Here is a 27,777-nt window from a genome sequence, read left to right as displayed (position 1 = left end):
AAGATCTACTGAGTCCCTCTTAAAGCTGTATTTATCTCGACAATTTGGCAAGTTTTGGCCTCTCAACTGAAACCTCCAGGCCCTGTCTAGCACTTAAGGCCTGAGAGAATGGTTTTTGTCTCACAGAATGAATGAAGTTTTTCCTTTCAAGATGAAATCACTGCCTGTTTTGTACAAATAAATCAGTTTGGTTTGCAGCTTATACGTAGACATTTTTGAGACAAAGAAACGTGGTAGGGAGTGGGTGTTTGGATAGTTTTAACAAACTGCTGAAGATTAATAAAACATTTGTCCTAGCAAATTAAACAAAGGACATAGCTTCACAGTCACCTCTGTTGCTATTTTGCAGGAGAGATTGAATTTATGATGATGAATCCCTCATGGTTGGTCAGGAGTGAGAGAAAATGTGCTCCAAAACAAAATCCCCCTTCCTCTGAGCCACTGGGACATTCCAGTCCATCCATATGTAAAGCTTACTGCACCATCACACTGTTAAGCTCCCAAACCCTTGACCCATACCCCTCCTTTGTTTTTAAAGATCCTGTTGTGTAACCGTGCAAAAACTCATGGTAACTGTTTAAAAGTCTGAAAATCTAAGACATAAAGTGATTCTGCCTCAGAAAAACACACCCAGCTCGAGGAAATTGGATACCTCTCAAGACTTTGTAGTTTTTTTGGCCCCGCAGCTGTGGGTTTATCTCCCTGTGAGCCCTTATCTCCTCCCTCTCTGTTTCCCATATAAACCCTCCACTACTTTCAGCCGCACTAAGTCTTTTCAGTGGCCTGCTCACAAGACATTTTTAATTTCTTACCCATTTTCTTGGACTCCCCCCGTGTCTACAATTTTTTTCTGCATACTGTGCCTGACAGAGCAGAGGTAAGGAAAGAGGTAAGTTTTTTTTTCTTCATGTGCCAAGTAAAAACAACTGCAAAAAAACATGTTTTAAAGTGTTGTGTCTGCAGATAATTTCAATGTTAAATCAAAGACATCGCTCGTCATAAACATGATCATGTTTTCACAGAAATTTAAAGTAGTCTGTGTCATTTACAGGACGGAAACATGAAAGTCTGCATGGCTTTATTCGTTTGTGTGGCAGTCCTGACTGCATGGTTCTTCACTGCAGGTAAGAATAATGCTACATCTGAGAGATGTGCAATCAAGGAAATTGCCATTAGTTCATGAGTTGCATTAGATTTCTAAGCAGGTTTTTAATAATGTTACCTATGATCATGAAACCATGATCTCTTCCTCACTCTTACAAAGAAGTTTTGTTACCTGAACCAAACCAAACAAAGTCTCAAAAATAAAGCAAAGTCTAAAAATGTCAGGTTAACGTGGGACACAAACCCAGGTCTCCTGGTTAAAGGTCTAGTAACTGACTAATGTGATCTTTTACAAACCCTTGTTTGATGTGTAGGGATGTTTTCTGATGAGGCAAAATGTTCTAAGTAAGAACAAACAACACTTCAGCTATCAGGGAATTATACATGGGCACTTGTTATTGCTCATTCTCTGCTCTCCTCTTGCTCAAGTTGTGTTTGCTAATCTTACAAAGTTATTTTCATGTGCATGGGGTTTTTTCAAGTGCTTGCCCACATTCTTGTCAGATTTATACATTTTCTTCCCAGCTTTGTAAAAAGTAGCTGGTACACAAGATGAGGTCTGTTACTTACAGATATTTCCCTTAGAGTCGCGTGCAAAGAAGTTTCTTCCAGAGCTAATAATCAGTGTCAGTTCATTGTCTTTGTTGTGCCAGGCTTGAAATAAGGGTGAGGTAGTGATGGGCTGATTAATCGGCATGAGTTTGTGTCTTAGGTCTCCAATTGTTTTTCATTAGTTTAATGTACCTGGTGGCAACTATATAAATAAAACTGAATTGAATAAAAGTTTTAAATCCATCCAACTGTCCCTTAATTATTGCAGCCCCACCCCACAAATGAATACTGGGAATAAACATTTACAATTTCAAAAATAAAATAAAAAAAATCAAGATCTGGGCCAACTTTTGATACTTTGTTAACCATGATGTTCCCCATCATCCATTTCTCCATTAGGTTTTACTTTAAACAAGCATTGAAAACACCTCCACGCCTTCAACAAAAACATTATCTGATGGGACTCTTAGCATTTTACTCTGACTAGCATTAAATTACAACTTTAATGTATGCTATAACTAAAATTCTGTGGCAAGATTTAGACTGCTGGAGGCCTATCAAACGTCACACAGGGGTCCAGTCCACACTGACAGACTCCTATTTCTCACCAGTGGAGGGGCTACTGCCCTACTGTGCTCCAGAAAGCACTGTGATGAATCAATTAACTGTGTGAGAGGAGGACTCAGCAGGCAGGCAGTGAAGTGACAAGCATCTCCGCAGATTGTAGGTCCTGCCATCATCACTAGAGGAGACTGGCATCGTGTCATCAGCTTTATATTACCCAACCAGAGCTGCTTTTGTTGTGGTACGCAATTATGAAAAACTTGCACCCCTAGCACCTCTGCATGCCCCACATCCCCGACCCCTACCCTCCCATCATTTTCTCTTCTCTGACAGACCTTGGCAGGGCATGTTAAGTCCTGGCATGCCACTGCTCGCAGTTAGAGCAAGAAGAAAACAACTGTGAGTGTCATGAGTAATGATGGGATTGGCTGGGGGTTTTATCCCCTGATTGCATGGTGAAAAAGAGTTGGTCAGTGGTGGTGGGAGGGGATGGTTAGATTAGAACAGGAAAACACATCTTTTAAGACCTCACTTTGATCCCCTCAAATGAGCCTTGTCCCCCCCACCTATTGTATCTCGCAACCTTCCCTCACCATGGAGCCAATTTCTCAGCTCTTCTAAAAAACAACCGAAAACAAGACTGTCATTGTCCTTCACTGGCGGTTTGGCTGATTTATTTGCTGTGGTTCAGAGAAAAAACACATGAAGGGGACTCAGCAGAACAATATGCTTCATTAGGCTTTTTGAAGCCATACTTTCCATAAGCCTGTAGACTTGAAACCGAACCACTAATCAGACTGAATCCTATTATTTTGATCTGATGCTTAATTACTTTTTTCCCAAAAGTTCAACGCTGTTTTTCTTTTTCTTTTTTCTTTTTCTGTTCTAGATGCCAAGGAGTTATTCATCACAACCATAAAGGTATTCTTTCTTTGTCTCTTGTTCCTGGCTAGAATGCCAAAGTCCAGCTGTGGTACAAAGTCAAGTCAACAATATAAGAATTTATGCCTCTTATATACAACTTCATTGTATGTTCAGAATAGCTCTTAAATCATGTAATACATTATTTTGGAAGACTGGGAGTTGATCTTACCCTTGTTGAACTTGAACAAACAAGCTAATTATCACTAGTTGCACAGTGTCTCTTTAATAGTTTAAAACCTTGTGTTCTGATTTCAAAAACAGACATAAACACTTGTCCTTTATATCGGCAAAGTTGAGTTTTCTGTCCTAGTCGCCATAATTCTTACTGACCCACTTTACACTTCACTGTCAAGTATAAAATAAACCAAATAAACACAGTCCATATGCCATCTTCACAATTTTCATATCGAAGGAAGCTTTAAAGTCTATCTTTATATTTTCAAAGTTAGCTTATATATATATATATATATATATATATATATATATATATATATATATATATATATATATATATATATATATGTGTGTGTGTGTGTGTGTGTGTGTGTGTGTGTGTGTGTGTGCATATGTATCGAACAATACAAAATTTTTAATTTATTTTATCAACTTTCCTTCTGACGATGCTGTCTGTGTTAAGCGCTCAGTGGATCTGCGCTTGACAGTGCAGCCTAGGCGGAGTAGTCGAACACAGATTCACTGAGCGCAGGGCAAGCTAGCGAGACAGAAGCTAAGCTCTCCTTGCAACATGGCAAATTGAACCTCCCCCACCCTCATTCAGATCTGGCGTTTGGAACTATTTTGGTTTTCATGTGACGTATGACCCTGAAGGTAAGCGCATCATGGACAAAAGTAAAACAGTATGTCGGATGTGCCACGCAATGCTCAAATACATTGGTGAGAACTAGTGCGTTAGCGCAGTTAGCTCGTTAACGTGTTGACACTGTCCAGCCCCACACACGGGGCGATCCGTGGTAGCTCGTTAACGGAGATTTGCGGTGTTGTGGCGTTAACGTCATTTCAACGAGATTAACGCTGACAACATCCTAGTGCAAAGACAAGTTGAAGCAGACAAAAACAACAAAGCACGCATGCTACAAACTTTACCCGAGTCATTTAGACAGCCGTTAACACATGATTCTCCTTATGGGGACCTGATATGTTTAATATGCTGCTGAGAATATAGCCCAGAAGAAGCATTTAGTATAGCTTTTATTTTGGAAAGAGCCATTTCTCTGTAATAAACTCTCTTTTCCAAAGATGAGTGATTTCTCCATCAGATAGGTTTATTTTTTTTATTACTTTGTTGTTTCAGCAACATTAAATGTAAAAACTGTACCTTTGAGTTAAAATATATTTATAATTTTAATAAACATGAACATGAACATTTTTTTTGTATCGAAAAAATATCGAACCGTGACACCAAAGTATCAAACCGAACCGAATCGTGAATTTTGTGTATGTTGCACCCCTAGTATATATGTATGTATATGTATATATGTATGTATATATATATATGTATGTGTATATATATATATATATATGTATGTATGTATATATGTATGTATATATGTATGTATGTATATATATATATATATATATATATATATATATATACACACACACACACACACATATATATATGTATATGTATATATGTATGTGTATATATATATGTATATATATGTATATATATGTATATGTATATATATATATAAGGTTTTGTACAGTCTGTCTGATTAAAATATGAGTAAACAGATTTTTTTTATTAAGCAAACACAAACAAACAAACAAAAAACAACATAGCACAGTGTCTGCCACCTTTCAAAAAATAAAAAAATAAATAAAAATTGGCAATTCCTTTCAGGCAGTCTTTATCCATCAAACAAGGGTCCTGTGCAGTATCTTTGCTGTTCCTGGGACCAGGGTTTTAATAGTTTTGCAATTTTCATTAGTTTTTATTTTTATTTAGTTTTGACTTCAGATTTTCAATTTTATATCAGTTTTAATTAGTTTTTACCAATTGTTTGCTAGTTTAGTTTAGTTTTTATTTTTTTGAAAATCCTTAGTTTCAGTTTAGTTTTGATTAGTTTCAGTTATAGTTTTAGTTGTGTTTGCAATAATTAAGTGTAACAAAATCCCAGTTTCATCATATCAGTCATTCTCTTCTGCTTATCCTTGGGTATGTTGCTATTCCAGCTACCATACCCTGCACCCTGGACAGGTCGCCTGTCTGTCGCAGGGCTAACATGCAGAGACAGACAACTCACATTCCCACCTATGGGTTCTTTAAATAAATAAATAAAGGCAGATGAACAACCATTGATACCAGGCAACTATAAAATGTATATCTTGGCCCCAATGAGACTATTAACTCTTGCAGCACCGGGTGTTCGTAATTTTGGTTCAAGTGAATTGATAAACTTTTTGAAGGTAATTGACTCACAGTTATGTAGATATCCCAGTCCTGTTGTCTCGGGATGCATCACGCTGCCTTGCCTGGGGTTAGCTTCTGTTTTCTTGGGATGAGGGTTGAGTGTGCTCCCTTACCTTCTCAAGGTAAGCTAGGTTAGCCTTCTTGTGTGAGCTTTTCAAGTGCACTTTAAGGTTTGTGGGATTTTTTTCCCTTTAGAAATGTCCCTCATAATTTGTCTGTTTCCACTACAAGACACTTGCTTTATCCAAAACACAGTCATATTCAAAGTAATCCCAAATTGGACTCTGGTGCTTTCTTCCGACTTTTCCTGACATGATTCTGCGCGTGGATGGAGCAGCAACACAGACGACTCGACTAACGTACTTGCCACATGCTGGCATAATGAGACACAGCAAGAAAAAAATCTGGAAACTAAACTTCATTTTCACCCTTGACTATTGTATGACACGCACACATCAACGAAAACTAAACACATTTTTGCTATAAATTCAGTTAATTTTAGTTAATTTTGTGAACACTCATTCCAGTTTTAGTTAGTTTTCCTTTTTTTGTTTTTATTTTTATTTCCGTTAACGAAAATGTTTTTTCACTTCTAGTTTTCGTTATTTCGTTAGTTTTCGTTAACGATAATAACCTTGCCTGGGACTGCGCTTTTCTGGACAAACATCTTGGATGTTGTTTCTGGGATGTTCTTTAGCCAGGGCTGGACTGGTAATCTGGCATACCAGGCATTTACCCAATGGGCTGATGCACTTTTGGGCTGATGGCCGTGCACCAGTGCTGCATGCACTGACATAAGCCTATTCATTAATTTTCACCACTGATACTGTATTGCCCAATCAAATATCTCTACACAACCAGGCGCTCCACTTGCCTTTGCTGTACGTCACACAACATGTAGAACAGAGTTAAGTGAGAAAGAAGTGGAGAAAAGCTGTGGAGCTGCTAAGACAGATAAAAATAAACTAAAAATAAATGCAGCAAAATGTGTCAAATTAACCGACATATTAGCTGTTGGGGCTGCTGCTGCACCATCAGCAGTACTGCCAACAAGAACTTTTACAAGCTCTCACAGCCACAGGAGGCTGCTGTTAATAGCACCAACAAGAAGTGCAGGAAGAGGGACAACGGTCCCAACAAGAGAGTGATATAATAGATGGAGGATATAATTCCCCGCTCGCCCCTGCTGTCTATCCTTCAAGCTCGGGTCCTCTACCAGAGGCCTGGGAGCTTGGGGGTCCTGCGCAGTATCTTAGCCATTCCTAGCGCTGTGCTCTTCAAGTTCAAATTTATTTATATAGCACTTTTAAAACAACAGGTGTTGACCAAAGTACTGTACAATAAAATGGACAAGGCAATAAACATAAAAAAAAAAACAGAATAGTGTTTTAGAAGAGAATGAAATCATAAAAAAGAGAATAAAATCATAAAAAAGAATAATAGTAACAAACTCATGATGAATCAAAAGCCAGAGAATAAAAATGGGTCTTTAGATGACTTTTAAAAGTATCCAGTGTTGGGGAGGGTCTGATATGCAAAAGCAATATATTCCAAGGTTTGGGGGCAGTCACAGCAAATGCCCGGTTTCCTCTGTGTTTTAATCTGGACCTAGGGAGAACCAAAAGCATTTGGTCTGCAGACCTCAAGGATCTTGGGGGAGAATACCAGGTTAGGAGATCAGCAAGATTTGTAGGGGCTAGTCCATGCAAGTTTTAAGATCTTAAAGTCAATTGGAAAGCTGACTGGCAGCCAGTGTAATGATGCAAGCATAGGATATGTATGATCTCGCTTGCGTGTGCCAGTTAGAAACCGTGCTGCAGCATTTTGAACTAGCTGCAGTTGGCCAATTGATGAAGATGTGATGCCAGAGTAGAGACTATTACAGAAGTCGAGGCGAGATGAGATGTAGGCATGGATCGCTTTCTCAAAATCTCTGAAACTGAGAAAGGGCTTAACTTTTGTAATTAGGCGAAGATGAAAGAAACTGGTTTTGACTACATTATTTATCTGCCAAGTGCTGCCAAAAATCACTCCTAAATTTCTTGCAAAAGATTGTTTTTTTTTTTTATATAATTTTCTAAGGGGCCAAGGTCATAATGGTCAGAAGGACCAAAGACAATGACCTCAGTTTTCTGTTCATTTAGATTTAGAAAATTTAGAGCCATCCATGCCTTGACATCTTCTAGACCACAGGTGTTGAACTCCAGGCCTCAAGGGCCGGTGTCCTGCAGGTTTTAGATGTGTGCTTGATCCAACACAGCTGATTTAAATCGCTAAATTACCTCCTCAACATGTTTTGAAGTTCTCCTGAGGCCTGGTAATGAACTAATCATTTGATTCAGGTGTGTTGACCCAGGGTGATATCTAAAACCTGCAGGACACTGGCCCTCGAGGCCTGGAGTTCGACACCCCTCTTCTAGACAATCAAATGGTCCCTTCAGAGGATTCACAGATTTTCATTTTAGTGGAAGGTAAATCTTAGAATCATCTGCATAACAGTGAAACAAAATTCCATATTTTTAAAAAATAGATCCCAACGGGAGCATATAAATTGAAAAAAAGGCCTGGACCAAGGATAGAGCCCTGGGGGACCCCGCAAAAAAGGGTCGTCTTTGGAGACAATGTGTCTCTGAATCTAACAGAGAAAATACGATTAGATAAGTAGGATTTAAACCATTCCAAAGCAAGCCCTTTAATTCCGGCACATTGTTCCAGTCAAGAGTTAAGAATCCTGTGATCTACTGTGTCAAAACGGTGGTGGTTCACCAATGTCGTGTTGGTCTAAAAAGGTCTGGAGCTCTGGAAGGACAATTTTCTCCAGAGCTTTTGACAAAAAGGACAATTTAGAGATTGGGCGGTAATTTGATAGAACTGTTAAGTCCAGATTCTGCTTTTTAAGGATGGGTTCCATCACAGCATGTTTAAAATCAGAGGGAACAGACCCAGACTGAAGACTGCAATTGACAATAGAAAGCAGACATGTACCAACAGTGTCAAAAACATCTTTCAGTAACCTAGGTGGAATGATATCCAGGGTACATTTTGAAGGTCTCAAATTTCTGACTACTTCATTAAGTAATGAAAGGGATACTGGCTCGAAGTGATCAAAAACAGCCAAGGTTGGAGTATAAACACCTGGGTCAGAAACGGAAAAGAATAATGTGGGATCTAATATCTACAATTTTATTAATGAATAATTTCATTAGATTCTCACTTGTTATGTTCACTGCTATATGAGGATCAGCAGTGGGAGGATTAAGAACTGAATTTATAATACCAAATAAAATCCGAGGTTTATGACAGTTGTTGGACACGATCTTGGAAAAGTATTTTGTTTTAGCTGCTCTTACAGCTTTCTGGTAACTTGACAGGGATTCTCTAAGAGCCTCAAACGACATTTGGAGACGGTCCTTTTTCCACTTTCTTTCCACTTTTCTACATGCCCGTCTGCGTTCCCTGGTGTCATTATTTAACCATGGCTGGGTTTTAGGTTTTCGATACCCAGTGGTACAAGTGCCAATGGAATCCAGTATTTCCAGACAAGCTGAGTTGAACAGGGAAAGCAGACTATCAGTGGTCGAATGAGTGGTACTGTTAGTAGGTAATGCCTGATTACCTGGTAATGCCAGAGATCTCAGATGTTGTTCCTGAGATCTGTTGAAGCCACTTGCCTAGCTTGGGAGTCATTGCACCTAGCACCTAGCACTGTTACCTTCACCCTTCACATCTTCTCCAACTCTTCTCTGAACCCTTGGTACTTCTCCAGTTTCTCATGTTCCTTCTTCCTGATGTCATTGGGAACCGCTACATCTATCACTACAGCTGTCTTCTTCTGTTTGTCTACCTTCTGTTTGTGTTTGTCTACCACAAACAGGCCACACTCGGCACAGATGTTTCTGTATCCTATGCCTGCCTGCTAGCACCTTGCACCCTGTTGTTATGTGCTGGATTGTCTCTGGGGCATTTTTACATAGCCTGCACCTGGAGTCTTGCCTAGTGTGATAGACCCCAATCTCTATGGATGTTGTGCTCGAAGCTTGTTCCTGTGCTCCCATGAATAGTGCCTCTGTGTCTTTCAGTCCAGCTTCGTCTAGCCACTGGTAGGATTTCTGGATATCAGCCACCTCCACTATCTGCCGGTGGTACATACCGTGCAGGGGCCTGTCCTTCCACCATGGTTCCTCCTCTTCCTCCTCTATCTTGGGTTTCTGCTGTCTGAGGTATTCACAGAGCATGCGGTCGCATCCAGATGTATTCATGGATGTTCATTGTCTCATCCTGGACTGTGGTGCTGACACTCACCAGCCCCCGGCATCCTTCATTCCGCTTGACGTACAGCCTCAGGGTGCTGGACTTGGGGTGAAACTCTCCATGCATGTTCAGGAGCTTCCTGGACTTTATGTCAGTGGCTTCTATCTCCTCCTTTGGCCAGGTTATTATCCCAGCAGGGTACCTGATCATGGGCAAGGTGTAGGTGTTGATAGCCTGAATTTTGTTCTTACTGTTCAGCAGGCTCCTCATGACTTGCCCAACCTCTTCATGGTTCCCATTTGCCTTTGTGATCCCCAGGTACTTGTAGCTGTCTTCTATGTCTACAATGTTACCTTCTGGTAGTTCGATCCCCTCAGTTCTGACTACCTTCCCTCTCTTTGATATCATCCAACTACATTTCTCCAGTCTAAACGGCATTCTGATGTCATTGATGTATATCCTGGTAACATGGATCAATGTTTTGTTCTGTCTTGGCATACAGTGGGATGTCATCCATGTACAGGAGGTGGCTGACAATTGCTTCGTTCCATAGTCAGTATCCGTAGCCAGTCTTGTGAATGATCTGACTGAGGGAGTTTAGGCCTACGCAGAACAGCAGTGGGGACAGGGCATCTCCTTGGTAGATGCTATGGTCTTGAAGTTGGCCTCTAGAGTGGTTCGCCATATCCATATTTAGTCCCTGATAAAGGCTCTTAGGGTCCTGCTGATCTTGTCTGGGCATTCCACGATCCAGGTGTGGGGCATCAAGTCATAGGCCTTCTTGTAATCAATCCAGGCAGAGACCAGGTTGGTCAGTCTGGTCTTGCAGTCTCGGCTGACTGCTCGGTCTACCAGTAGCTGGTCTTTTGCTCCTCTGGTATTCTTGCCAATTCCTTTCTGTGCCCCGCTCATGTATTGACCGATGTGCCTGTGTTCATCTTAGCCGCCAGATGCCTGACGGGAGCTTCCAGCAGGTTATTGGCCAGTAGTTGGATGGGACTGGTCCCTTCTGGGGGTCCTTGGGGTTCAGAACTTTCCGGCTTTGTGTTAGCCATTCTGGTTGTCTCTCATCGACTAGCAGCTGGTTCATTTGTGCTCCCAGACGCTTGGATGGTTGTATGGGGAACAGCTGCTTTATTCTCCTGCCTTCAATCTCCCTGGTGTACCTCTTCAAGCGGCTGGCCAAAGCTCTGAGTCATTGCTTGTCAGTTTCCAAGGCCTCAGGTATGGACAACTTTCTGTACTTCTTAGGCACCTTCTTCATTGCACCTTTCTGCTGGTCTGATAGTTGGCTAACCTCCCTCCATGCTACCTTGATCTTAGCCTCTAGTCTCCTTCTCCATGGAGGGTAATCAGAACTTGTGGCTGTTCCACTTGTAGCCAAGCATCTCACTGATCACTGCTGCCAAAGTGTAGATCAGCTGGTTAGTCTTGGTAATGGTAGGTATGGTATGTAGTGCTGCATTCACATCATCCAGTAGATCTTCTGAGGGTACTTTACGTAGTCTTGGTAACCGGCTATGGAGGTTCCAGGTTTTAAGCTTCGCCGTGATCCTATCTTTCAGGTCAGTTTCTCTTGCACTCAATGATCCTTCTTCCATCGCACTTGGGGCTTCGTATATATATGTGATAGGGTCTGAGTGTGTGCTTGTGTAGACACTAAAGCTGGTGTGCCAAAATGTCATACCAGGAGGTTCTTTAAATACAAGGGGGAGAAAGTTTATCAGAAACCCAAGGCACAGAGACTAAACAGGTCTAATCAGAAGAAGGAAGAGGAATAAAACAAACGACATTCTAAAAACTTATGCAATAAAATGTTCTTATTACACTAAATTCTAAAGCAAACACTCAATAAAATTGTCTTAAAAAATCTCCAAGAAGAATGTTCCTTATAGCTAAGAGGGAAACAATTCCTCTTCTGGTGCTGAAACTGCGCCAGCCTAGTCCCAGGGAACAAGGAATCTCTTCTCGTTACTCTCTCTTCATCGAGCTCGTCGCACCACAACCCAGTTTTGGCCCACAACAGCACACAACTGAGTCCCTGGCTTGCTGCTACCATGGTTTTCCTCGTGGCACCTCCCTGAAGTGTCATCCGTGAAGCTGGCCTGGCTAATCTCCATGGCGACACTCCCCCCCAACAGGGTTGCACCTGACGAACAACAGTGGAAAACAGTACTCACAAATGCCGACAGAGGTTCACCTGTGGCCTGCTGTTGATCACACCCATTGTTCCCCACTGGTTGCCGTATCTGTCGCTGCAAATGGAGTTTTAGGACATCCTGATAATAATGAATTACAGTAGTCCAGCCTAGAAGTAATAAATGCATGAACTATTTTTTCAGTGTCACTCTGAGACAGGATATTACTAATTTTAGAGATATTGCACAAATGGAAGAAAGCAGTCCTACATATTTGTTTATTATGTACATTGAAGGAATCTGAAAATATATGCTATACCTTCTGATGATACTGCCTAAGGGAAGCAGGTATAATGTAATCAGATTTGGTCCTACCACACAACCCTGTGGAATTCCATAATTACCCTTAGTGTGTGAAGAGGTCATTCAAACCATACCTACAACATGCTCTAATGACCACTGGTAGTCATACAGCCTTGGATAAAGTAGAATTGGTACAGGGATGGGCCATCTGCCTGCAGAGAGCTCTGTTGTCAGGAAGCAGTTTACAAAGTATGTCGCCCAACCGGTCTTCGGACCCCTCTTGTTTATGCTGTTGTTGGTCCATCAGCCTGCCATGAGAAAAAAGGAGCAAATGTATCACCTACAAATAGCTCAAAAGATAACAAGTATTAAAAACAATGAACAGTGTCCACAACAGCCACTGTCTATACTTTTTTTTTTGTTTGTTTGTTTTTCACAGTTCACCCATTCCTGGTAATCTCTAGAAATCGCTGTATCTCCCGTCCATATTCTGGCCCACTTTTCAGCCAGTCAACATTCAGGAGTCAATCAAAGTTAGAATAAGGAAGGGTGGGTTATGTGAAAACCCCTCTCCCCTCTCTGTATAACTGAAATTGTATATGCAAACCAACACATTTGAGAAACTGTAAAACCAGTTTAAGTGAAACACAAAATCCAAGGCATAACACTATTAGGTGTGAAGTCTCACGGAACAGATTTATATTTACTGTTGTTTATTCAAATCTTGTGCTCAACAACTGACTCCTGTGTTTCATAATATTTTTAATAACGATTTAGAGGAACAGGATGTATCTATTGTTTGGATGGATGCTTTTTTAGTTCTCGTTCATAAATCTAGTTATTTAAAAACTTTAAATGCTCAAAGACCGGTAGGCCTCACGTCAATTGTGATAAAATACTTAAAGTCAAAGAAAAGGTTAAGGGTGAAGTTAAGGGAAACTGAGGATGTGCTTGACTCCACACAGTTCATAAAGGAGTGGAACATGTCAGATTGACCTTCTTGAACCTGACTGTTCAAAGTCAGAGTAAAAAGTTCCTCAAGTATTTCGGTGCAAAAAGTGAGACTGCCTTACACATAGCACTGTTAGGGATGTTTTTGTTGCACTGACCTGCCCACCAGGAATATGCAGAAACCCGTTAGCAGGAAAGCAATGATAATGCCAATCCACATGTCAGTGGAGAAGGGCGCCAGCAGGCTGAACGTGCTGTCTTCAGAGTCTGTTGCTTTGCGCACAATGAAGCTGAGGCCAGTTTGAATGAAGGGGTGGTCATGTCCACAAACCTCTCTCTGTTATGTGAAGGCTGTGTGCACGCAGGGGTGGTGATATGAAGGACCCAAAATGCAGACTCACGGAAATAAAGGTGAACTTAAATACAGCTTTAATGCTGAACTCCAAAAAAGTAACAAAACTGAGACTCCAAGGTAAACTTTACACAGACAGAACACACAGCAAAATAAGGGTAGATCGCAACAATGACAAACTGAAACACAGGGCTTAAATACATAGAGGGAGCAATCAGGGAATGGACAACAGGAGAGAAACACAGCTGGGGCAAATCAGAACTGACGAGACAAGGAAGCGTAAACTGAACACACTGAGATAAGACAGAGACCTTCAAAGTAAAACAGGAAACACATAACACAGACTGAACAAAAGACACAGACTCACATGCAGGCACTACAACAGAGGGAACAGAGATGTGGGACCAGGGCAGACACAGACACTGACTGGACACGGGGATATAGCAGACAGGGGAGACAGCAACTAAGGATTACACAGAGACAAACCATAAGACATGACTCTAACAAAAACCCAAAAACTAGAAATTATAAATAATATAATAAACTCAAAAACCCTGGGTCAACGACCCAGGCATCCTAACACTCTCTGACTGCAGTGGCAGTCAGCGGGGCCACAGCCAGGTCAGCCTCCTGAAGCAAGGTATAGCAACACATATGAAAAACCAGGGACACAATCAATGAAAAAAAGAAAAGAAAAGTTAAAACTCTGTACAATGTGAGTACAAATAGAAAGGAGTAACAATTGCACAAGTTGTAAGAACAGGTTGATTTCCTTTAAGTTTAAAGTATGAATGATCCTCTTGCTGCCTTGTGTTTTGTCAGGATGAACCATATGTCATGAGCAAGGGCTCTGAGCTAGAAGGCTACTGCATTGATCTGATCTCAGAGCTCTCCAAGAAGCTAGGCTTCAAGTACAACTTGCATCTGGTCAAAGACAACCGCTATGGCGCCATGGACTCCAGCGGCAACTGGAATGGCATGATTGGTGAAGTCATCAGAGGGGTGAGTCATAGAGTTATAGAGCACTGAAACAACTCTACTTCAGTGTGTTACAGTATGTGAACACTGTAGTATGTGTCTTCAGTGTAATGTGTTTTGTTGCTCTTGTTAATTTAAGTTTGATACCCTCCTGTTCAACCTCAGACCTTGCTTTGATTTTTTTGATGAATGTACACTTTAAATTTAATGCCACCAATGTCTGAGCCCACCTAATATTATGCATTATAGATTATCAGAGCCACAATGTTCTTTGCAATTTTACATTAATTACATTAATTGGCAAGATTACTCTTAAATTGTCAAATTAATTTAATTTATACATTGCCAAATCATAACAACTGTTGCCTCAAAGCACTTTACATTGTAAGGTAAGAACGCTCTTACCCTATCTGTGTAGCAGTGAGCATAGGATTCTATATATATTTCAACATTTGTTATGATGTTTTGTGCTACTTACAAACAAATGCTGACCATGAATTATTTAACATTGTTACTCCTTTCTATCTGTACTCACATTGTACAGAGTTTTAACTTTTCTTTTCTTTTCTTTTCTTCATTGATTGTGTCCCTGGTTTTTCATATGTGTTGCTATACCTTGCTTCAGGAGGCTGACCTGGCTGTGGCCCCGCTGACTGCCACTGCAGTCAGAGAGAGGTTTGTGGACATGACCACCCCCTTCATTCAAACTGGCCTCAGCTTCATTGTGCGCAAAGCAACAGACTCTGAAGACAGCACGTTCAGCCTGCTGGCGCCCTTCTCCACTGACATGTGGATTGGCATTATCATTGCTTTCCTGCTAACGGGTTTCTGCATATTCCTGGTGGGCAGGTCAGTGCAACAAAACATCCCTAAAACACTATATCTATATATATATATATCTATATATATATATATCTATATATATATATATATATATATATGTGTATGTGTGTGTGTGTGTGTGTGTGTGTGTGTGTGTGAGTGAGTGCAACACAGGCACATGGGTCAATACATGAGCGGGGCACAGAAAGGTATGGGCAAGAATACCAGAGGCGCAAAACACCAGCTACTGGTAGACTGAGCAGTCAGCCGAGACTGCAAGACCAGACTGACCAACCTGTGCACTGCCTGGATTGATTACAAGAAGGCCTATGACTCAATCCCCCACACCTGGCTCCTGGAATGCCTAGAATTGTACAAGATCAACAGGACCCTAAGAGCCTTCATCAGGAACTCAATAGGGATGTGGCAGACAACACTAGAGGCCAACTCCAAGCCCATAGCACAAGTCACCATCAAGTGCGGGATCTACCAAGGAGATGCCCTGTCCCCACTGCTGTTCTGCATAGGCCTGAACCCCCTCAGTGCGATCATTGACAAGACTGGCTACGGATACCGACTACGGAACGGAGCAGTTGTCAGCCACCTCCTGTACATGGATGACATCAAGCTGTATGCCAAGAGTGAACGAGACATCGATTCACTGATCCACACCACCAGGACATACAGCAATGACATCAGAATGCCGTTCGGACTGGAGAAGTGTAGTCGGAGGTTAACAAAGAGAGGGAAGGTAGTCAGAACTGGGGGGATCGAACTACCATAAGGAAACATTGCAGACATAGAGGACAGTTACAAGTACCTGGGGATCCCGCAGACATATGGGAACCACTGAAGAGGCCGCTAGGAAAGCTGCAACCAACAAGTATCTGCAGAGGGTCAGGCAAATCCTGAGGAGTCAGCTGAACGGTAAGAACAAGATCCGGCAACACCTACGCCCTGCCCGTGATCAGGTACCCTGCTGGGGTAATAAGTTGGCCAAAGGAGGAGATAGAAGCCACTGACATAAAGACAAGAAAACTCCTTACCATGCATGGAGGGTTTCACCCCAAGTCCAGCATCCTGAGGCTGTACGCTAAGTGGAAGGAAGGAGGCCGGGGACTGGTGAGTGTCAGCACCACAGTCCAGGATGAGACAACAAACATCCACAAGTACATCAGTAAGATGGCCCCAACTGACAGCGTGCTGAGTGAATACCTCAGGCAGCAATAACCCAAGAAAGAGGAGAAAGGCGAGGAACCATCATGGAAGGACAGGCCCCTGCACGGTATGTACCACTGGCAGATAGCGGAGGTGGCTGATATCCAGAAATCCTACCAGTGGCTGGAAAAAGCTGGACTGAAAGACAGCACGGAAGCACTAATCATGGCAGCACAGGAACAAGCACTGAGCACAAGATCTATAGAGGCTGGGGTCTATCACACCAGGCAAGACCCCAGGTGCAGGCTATGTAAAGATGCCCCAGAGACAATCCAGCACATAACAGCAGGGTGCAAGATGCTAGCAGGCAAAGCATACATGGAACACAATAACCAAGTGGCCGGCATAGTGTACAGGAACATCTGTGCCGAGTATAACCTGGAAGTCCCGATGTCAAAATGGGAGATGCCCCCAAGGGTGATGGAGAATGACCGAGCTAAGATCCTGTGGGACTTCCAGATACAGACGGACAAAATGGTGTCCGTCTGTATCAAAAACAAAACACCCCATACTCTCGGAGCACCTCCCACAGGACACTCTGAGGGACACGGTTGAATGCCTTCTTCAAGTCCACAAAACACATGTAGACTGACTGATAATTAAAGGCAACATGGATCAGCCACAACATTACCTTCCTCATAATGTGTAGGTCTTGTTCATGTTGCTCTTGGGGCATAGATACCTTCTGACTCTGCATTGGCACATTAGCTTTAGATCCTGTGGTGGGTTAAAAGGGCATCCTTTGTGAATCAGGCTTCTCTTGATACATCCCACTATGATTGCGAACCCACATTTAGAAGCTTGACAATGCCCTGGACTCTTTATCATGTTTCTTAGGCCATTCCTGGGCGGTTTTTAGTACCCCCAAGCAGAGTGCTTGGGGGTGCTGGGGAAGGCCCCCGTTGTCAGGTGTTGCTGTTATCATGATGATGGTTGGTTAAGCAAAAATATGCATGGATGATTACACTTCTATAAGAGAGCTACCAACTCACAAGTACCTGTTTTACAAACTTGAATTTGACAACTATTGTCCCTATGAGGAATTGAACAAAACCAAAAACATCCTAAGTTACCAGTAAAACAAACTGTAAAATATGTAAAAAAATAATGTGATCTACATAAATACCAGCAGAACATCCTAGCAGAACATTGCAATGTTGCATTGTAACAGGATCATCCATGTTATTTTGTTCATCGCAATGATTTTGTTGTTGTGGTTGAATGTTGCATATACAATTGAATCTTGAATTATGTTATGAAAGCTTTCATTTGTTTTATCTTGCAGGATCAGTCCCAGTGAATGGGCTGAGCCAGACACAGAAGAACACAGTTTCACTTTGCTGCACAGCTTCTGGTACATCACAGGAGCTCTCACCCTGCAAGGTATTGCAACATTCCACTAAATTAAAGCACAGAAATGCACTCTGCTGCTTGCCACTTTCTACATGCCTTAAGACAAATATGTAGTAACATGTTTTACTGTACACGGATCATTTTGTAATACCTAAAGAAAGAGATCAAATAAGGAAAATAAAAAGTTCCACATGCATAACAATTCAGTGTAGTATATTGAGACTTGTATCAATGTCTGCATATAGTCAACAACTGAATGTCAAGTAAAATAAAGAAGTTACAATTTGATAGTATTATGTGTATATGTGTGATGGCTGTAGTGCAGGAGGTAGACCACATCATCAGCTAATCAGAAGGTTGGTGGTTTAATTCCTGGCTACTCCAGTCAGAATGCCAAAGTATCCTTGGGCAGGTTAGATAGAAAAATGTGCTTGTGTGAATGAGGCAAGTTGTTTGAAGTGCTTTGGATGCATAAGTTGAGTATAAAAGTGCTCTCTAAAAACCTGTCAATTCACCATCTACTTGGGGGTATTTTATTAATAAGAAACTTATTAATATAAGAAACTGCACATAAAGTTTGCATTGAAAAATAAAGCTGTTTTCAAATAAACTGCTTATTAATAACAGACAGGAGTAGTTTGGATTCCCCCTTTTCTTGTTTTTCTCAAGTTTATTTGACATGTCAAAACTTCACAGTAGCTTTAACACTTCTTTTCTCACTCTTCATGTTGCTCTCAGTAATGTAATGAATAGTGAAGAGTGCACATGACTAATCTGTGTATATATCTGTGTATATACACTGACTACTGTAAAGACAAAAGGAAAAAGCTGCGCTTTTTAAAATAACCCTGCTGTAAATATGAGAGAATTGTGCAGAGTGAAACAGCATAAAAATATCAGTTGAAAATATATATTGCAAGTAGCTGAACATCAAGAGTAGGCTCTGTTTGAATAATTTAAATACATTATTTTCCGTTGAAACTGCAACTCTGTTTCTTGGTTGATTTGTTTGTCACCTGCTGACTGCTTGACCACTTTCTTTGTTCTCTCAGGAGCCGGTCCTCACCCCAAGGCATTGTCTGGACGTGTAGTCAGTGCCATCTGGTGGCTGTTTTCTGTACTGCTGCTTGCCTGCTACCTCTGCAACTTAAAGTCTGCGTTGAACTCCAACAGCAAACACATCTCCATTAAGAGCTTTGCAGACCTGGCTAACCAGGATGTAATCAATTACGGCACAATTGAATCTGGATCTACTATGCTCTTCTTTAAGGCATGATCAGTTACTCCTACTTAGCATTCATAGTCATTACTGCTGCTACATAACATATGGGAAAGGTTGAATAAACATAATAAATATTTTACTTTCCTAGAATTCCAACAATCCTGTGTACCGGCGTATCTACCAGCACATGGAGCGTAAAAAAAGCTATGTGTCCAACGCGGAAGAGGGTATACGCCGCACGCAGGAAGGAAACTTTGCATTTATTGGTGAAGCAGTGTCCTTGGACTTGGCAGTGGCTCGGTACTGTAAACTGACCCGTTCACCAGAGGTCATCTCTATGCGGTCCTATGTCATAGCAGCACCTCTAGGTGAGTTGCTTGGATCTGTCAGAATGCTGCTTTCTTTAATTTTTCAGTTTCTCAGTTTATTAAACCTATTTTCTTAAGTTAGTTTAACCAAAAGCATGTGAACTTCCTTTTTAAAACATTAAAACATACTTAAACCCAGATAGCAAAATTGATATGGTCCGGATCTGGCCCACACAATGTGCTTAAACATGGCCCACATACCGCAAAGAATGACGGCCCTTTGGTGGCCCAGATCTTTGGTGGCCCAAACATGGGCCAGCACAAGGCCAGTTAGAGAGACACTGCTGGCCCAGAACAGTTTCAGCTCTGGCCCCAGATGTCAGCTTAATGTGTGCCTTAATCAAGCCATGTAATAACAACATGTGCCGGAACATAATAGTGCAAAACTAACATGATGAAACTCTGTTCAGACACTGAATCAACTGATTCTTATATAGCCCTTTTCTAGTCTCCTAGATTACTCAGAGTGCTCTATACAACATGCCACACTGGCTGTATCCCAATTCAGGTTCTGCAGCCTTAAAGTACGCAGCCTTAACGGTCCACAAGGGCCGCACAAGTGTGAGGCTTGTGAAATGGGACGGTCTAGCCCCCGTCGTGCTGCCCAGGTTGCCTAGCAACTATTATACTAACAGCTGGAAACGTTTCATACAGCATCGTTTGACAGAAATGAAGGAGAAAAGTTTTTCTTTTAGTTCATTTTGTTTATGACATCACTTTGATTTGATAAGTATCTGAGGCTGAGACCACAGGACTGTAAAAACATGATTTTTGAGCTTCATTTCTGTACTGAACAGTCATTTTAAGATTAGCTAGTTTAGCTAATGTTGTTCATGAGACTAAAGTCATCTTACTTTGGTAATGTAAATATAATATGGCCAATATCAAAGTTATTATTATATTAACCATTATTAGTTATTACAGCAGTGAACTTGAACTCTGTGTCAAATACTGAGCTTCAGTAAAGATTCAAGTTGCAGTTATTTATATTTCCTATCACCTTAAATCTTCACTCAAAGACAAGCATCTTTGACAGTGTATATATAGATATATTAAATATAATAGACAAATGCTGTTATTTTATTAAGATGGCATTACTAAATTTGGCTCAATGCTTATATATATGTGGAAAAAGAAAATGTACGAGCAGTGATAACTGTGTCTGATAGAATGAAGAGTAGACTGATATATTGAATATTCCTTTATTGGGTGAGAAAATCAGACCATGTCATAACTGCTTTAAGTCATACAGAATAGATATCAGAGCCTTAAACAGGCTGACTTCTGCTAAACGGGTCAAACTGGGCAGAAAGTATACAAACACATAACATCCTTATAGAATATGATGTAACACTATAGACCAACTTACCTCAGAATATATAAAGCATATAAACGATTATGATGCAACAAACACAGCAGTACTAATCCAAAATACTCATGCTTCATAGAACTGAAACAAACATTTATTTTTAGCTCCATTCTGCTGCTGATACATACTTTAGGTTTCTGAATATTAAACTTGTTGCTGCCTTTCATAGTGTGTAACTTGAAGGCCCTGAGTACTTTCTCCCACACTGAAAACACTGGAATGATAAAATTATTTGAACATTATCTAATAAGACTGATTCAGGACAGACAATTAGTTATGTTAAACTTTCCTAGCAGTCCTTCACAAACAGGGAACAGTCTGTCTATTCTCTCCATCTGTCAGCTGCTGCTGGCTCTTCCTCCTCCTCTTCCTCACACACTGCTGAGTTTGTCCTGGTCGATCATCAGGGGTGCAAAGCCTCACAGATGATGTGCAGCAGTGGGTCCCTCAGTCTGTCCTCACTCTGGACACTTGCAGTCGTCACACATGGAAATCAAATGTGTGATAAGCTGCAGGATTCAAACACAAGTGTAACTTATGAATACATGTTCATACTTTTATTCCACAATCAGAGAGAAAGAAACAGAGAGAGAGTGCAGGACAGACAGACAGGTGACAGTCTCAGGTGTATACACTGCTACAAAACAGCACAAGAGAAGGAGGATTTAGTGTTTGTGTTATTACGAGTGCTAAACAAGAAGAGTTCCCAGATGGTAAAGTGGACACATGTGTGACTCCTGTGATTAAAGCATCTTTCTTTCAGCTTAACGAGTGAACCGTCAGCTCGTTCAAACACACGTTAAAGTCCATTTGGCTCGACACCACCGAACAGAGGCAGCAATATAACATAGCTAACATTAACCGTGCAGTGAATCCTGCTTGTGCCGTGATATTCAAGACTGCAAACCAAGCAGCATCACTGACTTTCAGCTTGTTGTGTTTGTGGATATATGACTGACTTTAATTATCCATAAAATCATCACATTCTCTGTAAGATTCCATAGTGCAATATTTGGCTTGGTGATATTGTATCAATACAGGGACACCAAAAGTTCATATTTTATGAAATACATTAAAATACTCTGGAAATACTACAAACAAGAGAGTTCACATCACTACTTCCCTCCTTAGTCAATCTTAGCAGATTCACATTAAATTGACTGAACTGACAAAACATTAGACACACTTAGCGTTACAAAGCTACCTCCTAGTTCAGAGGGAGCTACTGGTTCAGTCACACAAGTAAAAATAGGACACATACCTCCTTGCATCTGTTTTATGGCAACATTTATGGCAGGTTTTATTGTCAGTGTGTATGCTCGACAATTTCACTTTGTTTTCACTTTGAAACAAAACCCCCCAAAAACAAAGTGAGACAATTTTATCTGATTGAATAAAATCAGTATTGACAAAGAGGTGGCTGAGGTAGATCAGGTCATCTGCTAATCGGAAGGTTGGTGGTTTGATTCCTGGCTGCTCAGGTCTGCAGACCAAATATCCTCGGGTAAGATCAATGTGAATGTGTGGATTCTTAGAAAGCACTTAAGCATAGAAAAAGTGATTGTATGAGTCCATTAGCATTTACAGAGTTTAACCCTCTGGGTCATAGATATACCTTTAAAATTAATTCAGATTAAAAAACTGACTGACTTTATAGGTATTTTTTAATTTTGACATAGTGTATTACCCTAAAATCACACAAAAACAAAACAAAAAGATAGATTTCTTACTATGAAAACCACAAACATGTTTAACAAATCAGTTTTCCCTTCAGCATTTTGTAATTCATATCATAATTGCATTGTTACCTGACACAGTGCTCTGGTAACTGTTGAGACACGTTTACTTACATACATATATATCCACATGTACAATGCAGCTCGATTTAGCGCCAGTGTTTCTGCCGTGATCAGCTTTCCAGCTGCCTCCACGCTCCTCTCCTGTCCCTGGCGTCACTAAAAAAGGGAAAAAAGTTCATCCACCTGATTACCTCGAGTCCGCTGTACCACCTATCCCCTGCAGCAGAGACAAAGACTGGGCAATGGCATTTTTTAAATAACTATTTACAAAACAATCAGGTGTCACAATAAGATTCCACCCAAATTATTTATGCCACTCCAAAAAGTAGTTCCTGTCATAAGTAGAAAAACTAAACTGTAAAGGTGGTGAGTTGTGCCACTGTGGAAAATGGTAAACACTTATGGTAATGGGGTGAGACATTCAGAAACCTCTTTCTTCACTCAAATCGCATGTTTATTTCCTGCTAGGATCCCCGCTGGTGAAGAATCTAACTGGTGCCATCCTTCAGCTCAGTGAGTCTGGTGAGCTAACATACCTGCGTGAGAAGTGGTGGGCCAGCAGCTGTGTTGGCACTGGTGGAGCCCACATCTCCGAGGCCCTGCAACCCTATGACTTACGGGGCCTGTTCCTCCTCCTGGGACTGGGTCTGGGCATCGGGCTCCTGCTAGCTCTGCTGGAGCTCTTATCAAGAGCCCACAACCACGCTAAGGATGGCAAGGTAGGAAAGAATATCACAATGTAATCATGGCATGGAATGTTTTTATCTTGTAACATTTCTTCTGTTCTTTGGCAGAAATCCTGCTGCTTGGTGTTGACATCAGAGCTGAACCGGAGGTTTGGCAGTGGAGGGGAGAGCACAGAGCATGACACCTCAGACAAAAGCAAAGCCTAAAGAAGAAGCACCACGTTGTCATTTGATAAGATAGTGTTAGAGAAGTGAACAAGCTGAGAGTGTTCTGTATTTCCTTAGTAACAGTCGCATATTGTGTTGTATTTCAGTGGGTTTTATACTTTGGTGCCCAATTTGAACAACTACCAGCAGCAGCATATTAAGCACCAAACCCACGGGTATATTTCAGACTTAATATTATAATCAGTCTGTCTTGTTAGCTGTTTAGCGTTGTTTTATTATCACATATTTACATCTCACTTCTAACACCTGAAGTTCTTCTGTCAGGTGTTAGTAACCTGATCTCACTATTTGCTTGTATATTCCAAATAAATACTCCAATATCCTGCCTGCTCTGTTTTTGAGTGTATACAACTTTATTGTTCATTGTAGAGAAGAGTTTCATTTATTAGAGCAAACATTAACAACACCTAGGGCCTGTACTAACAACCAAGTTCAACATATCCAGGACATCCAGCCTTTCCTCATCTTCATCCAGCACATGAGAGGCAATACTGAAAGAAAATGATACAAACAGAGAGCCAGCCTGCACCTCAGTCAAAAAAAAATAAAAAATCACCACGATAAGGCTTGGGAACCTAGAAGGGAAACAAGTCTGAGCATTTTATTTTTTCTGTTGGCTGGCACCACAAATAAAACCCTGGGACACCATCACACTACTAGTACAAACAAAAACATCAAGTTGCAAAAACGGAGAGAGAGGAGGAGAGAAATCCCCACAGACCCCGACACCTGACCCAGAGGCAGAAGTCACTAGCAGAGGCCTAGAGTGCAGCAGATGACATCCAAGACGATAAGAGTTGTGAAAGTGATATTTTATTTGTCTTTCACTTTAGTTCATATAAGTGCAATGGCTCATTTGTTACTGTAGCTAACTAAAAAGTAAAATTTTAGACTTCTTTGTAACCTTTACTGCCAGAGGACGATATGTGGTCATAGTTGCTCCAAGACTGTAAGATCAGTAACTACTAAAGTAAATTAAATAATAAAATACTAATAGATTGTAGTGTGAAATAATCGTCACCTTAAATGGTTTCTAACAGTCTTGAAGGAATTCCCAGAGATGATGAGCACTTGTTGGTCCTTTTGCCTTCACTCTGCGCACCATCTCATCCCAAACCATCTCCACTGGGTTTACGTCAGGTGACTGTGAAGGCTAGGCCATCTGGTTCAGCACTCCATCACTCTCCTTCTTGGTCAGACAGCCCTGACACAACCTGGAGGTGTGTTTGGGGTCATTGTGCTGTTGGAAAATCAATCATGGGATGGCATGTCGCTGAAGGATGCTGCGGTAGCCATGCTGGTTCAGTGTGCCTTCAGTTTGGAATAAATCCCCAACAGTGTCACCAGCAAACCCCCCCCCCCACACACACACACACACACACACCATCTCCTCCGTGCTTCACAGTGGGAACCATGCATGTAGAGACCATCAGTTCACCTTTGTGGAACCAAACATCTGAGATTTGGACTCATCAGACCAAAGCACAGATTTCCACTGGTCTAATCTCCATTTCTTTTCTTTTTCTTTTTTTTTTTTCTTTTTTTTTTGCCTGTCCCGTTTGGCTCTTTTGCCATCATAATTATTGTCTAAAGGCAAAGAAAGATGCCCAACGGATTTTCTTTACCAAATTGACCATCCCAGCTTTGCCGTAATGGTCCATTTGATTCACCTTTTATTATTTATTTTATTTTCACTTGCTGAATACGGGACAGACTTGACTGGGGGAAAGAAAAGGGAGAAAGAAAGAGGGAAAGAAAAACATTTGAGAAGAGGGACGGGGGAGAAGGGCAAAAACCAAAAACCAACAGAATAAGCAGAAGAAAAAAAATACATATATCGATCACCTGGATCACCTGTTGAGAAAGAAAAAAGAAAACAAGCAGAAGAAAACGAGACTAATAGAATAAACAACATCACAATGATATATGGGAATATGACAGTAAATACTAAATATTAAACATTATTGTGCAGCACGTAAGATCGACAGCACAGTGTGCTTTGAGGTGGGAGCCAAAAAGGGTGTAGTTTGTGTGTGATCACCCGTGTGTACACCTGTGAGCATGGACGCGCTTGTTTTTTTAAAAGGTTCCTTCATGTAATGATCTGCTAGAGGGATCTCCACTAATCTCCATTTCTTGTGTTTCTTGGCCCAAACAAATCTCTTCTGCTTGTTGCTTTTCCTTAGTCGTGGTTTCTTAGCAGCTATCTGACCATAAAGGCCTGATTCACACAGTCTTGTCTGAACAGCTGATGTAGAGATGTGTCTGCTACTGGAACTGTGTGGCCAAAGATTTGCATCGCTGTCAACAAAGCAAAGGGTGGTAGTGTTAGAAATCTAACCCTAATGATGTTGTGAGCCCTGGTAAGGTAGTGCTTCATTGCAATGTCCTTAATCGGAGAGACTGAAGTACCGATAATTTATGCTGTTGTCCTCACCCCTGCCTGCAGGGATTTCGAGTCAGAGGCAGTGCGGGCTCCCGACCAGAATGAGAAGTGGCACGTCAGAATAAATTCTATTTCCTAACTGAATCATGCAGCTTCTGAGAAGAGAAACTAATTTCTCAGGATCACGATGCACTACTTTGGTGAAAAAACAATGCAGCAACACTTCCCTCTCTGAGCAACACCGACTGACTGACTGAGACATTTTTTTCTCAGAAGCAGGACAGTTACTAAGTCATAGCTGATGTGCAATAAAAAGGAAAAATGTGAACATGATACTGTTCCTGAACAAAATCCTCTAAACAAAACCTCTGTTCTTCACTATTTGGTGTTTTGTTTGAAGTATTTTTTTTAAAGCCAAAACAAATAGCTTAGTGAAAGGGAGAACATTTTTTTTTAATATTTGTATTGTATTACCTAAACAGTTATTCTACCTACTGCTCTGCTTTTGTTGCTATACTTAAACAAAAAACCTAAAGTAAGATAACAAAGTATTTTCTATTTATTTAAAACTTTGCCCAAATTCTGTCCTGGCTTTTATCTAATTAATAATCCAAGGGGGAAGCTCCCCCTTTAATATATTCTAAATACATTGGATACTACCTGATCAGTACCAATCATTAGAAAAGTCATAGTGAGCATTAAACGACTGCAGAACCTGTTAAAAGTTAAAAAAGAAAAAGAAGTAAATAATAAACTTATTAAACAAAATTAACAAAAATTAACTGACAAAAAAAAAAGATTGCTTTAAAAAACATTCTCACTTAATTAAGAAATGACTATACATTGACTTTAATGTACTTTTTTTTTTTATCTTTCTTTAAAAAATTTTTTACCGAGTAGGGAAGTCTGTGAACCCAAATTACACTTTAATTGAACATTTTATGATCCTGTTTGTTTACTGATGGAGCCGGAAAAGCAAAGAAAAAAGAAGTAAAATTGATCAACATCACATTAAACATAAATCTGTAAAAGAAAAGTCTGGACTGAGTTTGCCTGACTGTATACGTGTGTGAAAGACTGCTGTAGAAAAAAGTTACAAAACTAACTTTCAGCACTGAAAGTTAAGTATTAATAGTATAATTAAGTACTTTTTTGTTTTTTCAGATTTGCCAGTTATATTAAATGTGAATTATTGAATTTGCAGAAGCAGACAAAAATAAAGGTTTTGTTACTTGGACACTGACAGGTTGAAACTTCAAAATGGTAAACAGAAGTGCTGTAAACATAGGTAAAACTATTTAAATTGGTTTCCCCACACCTCACTCTTTTGTACACAACCTGATATGGGCTGATATGACCACTTGGAGGTGCTACAAGATTGTTTTTGCTGTGAAGCTCAGCAGGATTTGACTCATGCAATCCAATGCTTTTGTGAGGTGGAATAAAGAACTGCAACTCAGTATGTAAAGACAGTATCAAAGACAGGGAATAGGATTGGATCTTTTGCTCTAGTTGATCAGATTGAATCCTTGCACGTAACATTTTTTTCCTTCTTGTTATCCTCTTGTTGGATCAGTGGTAAAACAAGTGAACAAACAAGCTCAATGAAAAGACTGCAATGGAGCGAAAATGCTAAATAGTTGTCAGGGATTGTAGACAGGTACAAATGTCTTGAGTGACCCCTATTTTGCAAGGTAAATAAACAAAAAAGTGTAATATAACTCAAAACACGTTTTATATTTCAGATTCTGCCAAATACCCCTTTCCTTTGATTA

The 27,777-nt window shown here is 40.7% G+C and overlaps 1 protein-coding gene across 2 annotated transcripts; it reads left to right on the top strand.

Moving 5' to 3' along the window:
- The first annotated feature begins 292 nt into the window (after positions 1–292).
- On the top strand, positions 293–23,941 carry LOC146494713 (glutamate receptor U1). 2 transcript variants are annotated; one of them, XM_085147390.1, is made up of 10 exons: positions 293–877; positions 1,052–1,124; positions 3,110–3,141; positions 14,396–14,575; positions 15,177–15,400; positions 17,877–17,974; positions 18,997–19,214; positions 19,315–19,534; positions 23,171–23,421; positions 23,497–23,941. In XM_085147390.1, the coding sequence occupies exons 2-10, from the start codon at positions 1,061–1,063 to the stop codon at positions 23,593–23,595; spliced, it is 1,386 nt and encodes a 461-aa protein (XP_085003516.1). In that variant the 5' UTR covers positions 293–877; positions 1,052–1,060; the 3' UTR covers positions 23,596–23,941. The 2 variants fall into 2 exon arrangements, with proteins under 2 accessions (XP_085003516.1, XP_085003514.1); XM_085147388.1 differs by having other exon boundaries at positions 295–889.
- Positions 23,942–27,777: the final 3,836 nt, after the last annotated feature.

The sequence above is a fragment of the Neolamprologus multifasciatus genome, chromosome 20, assembly GCF_963576455.1.
Source record: "Neolamprologus multifasciatus chromosome 20, fNeoMul1.2, whole genome shotgun sequence".
Lineage (NCBI taxonomy): Eukaryota > Metazoa > Chordata > Actinopteri > Cichliformes > Cichlidae > Neolamprologus > Neolamprologus multifasciatus.
The sequence above is the reverse complement of the archived record's forward strand: the minus strand, read 5'-3'. Positions and strand labels throughout refer to the sequence as shown.

What these genes read in the sequence shown, in the direction of transcription:
- LOC146494713 (XM_085147390.1), top strand. Translation starts at nt 1,061, where the DNA reads ATGAAAGTCTGCATGGCTTTATTCGTTTGTGTGGCAGTCCTGACTGCA. An exon ending in TGCATGGTTCTTCACTGCAG is followed by an intron (nt 1,125 to 3,109) that starts GTAAGAATAATG and finishes TTTCTGTTCTAG; the next exon opens with ATGCCAAGGAGTTATTCATC. An exon ending in AGGAGCTCTCACCCTGCAAG is followed by an intron (nt 17,975 to 18,996) that starts GTATTGCAACAT and finishes TTGTTCTCTCAG; the next exon opens with GAGCCGGTCCTCACCCCAAG.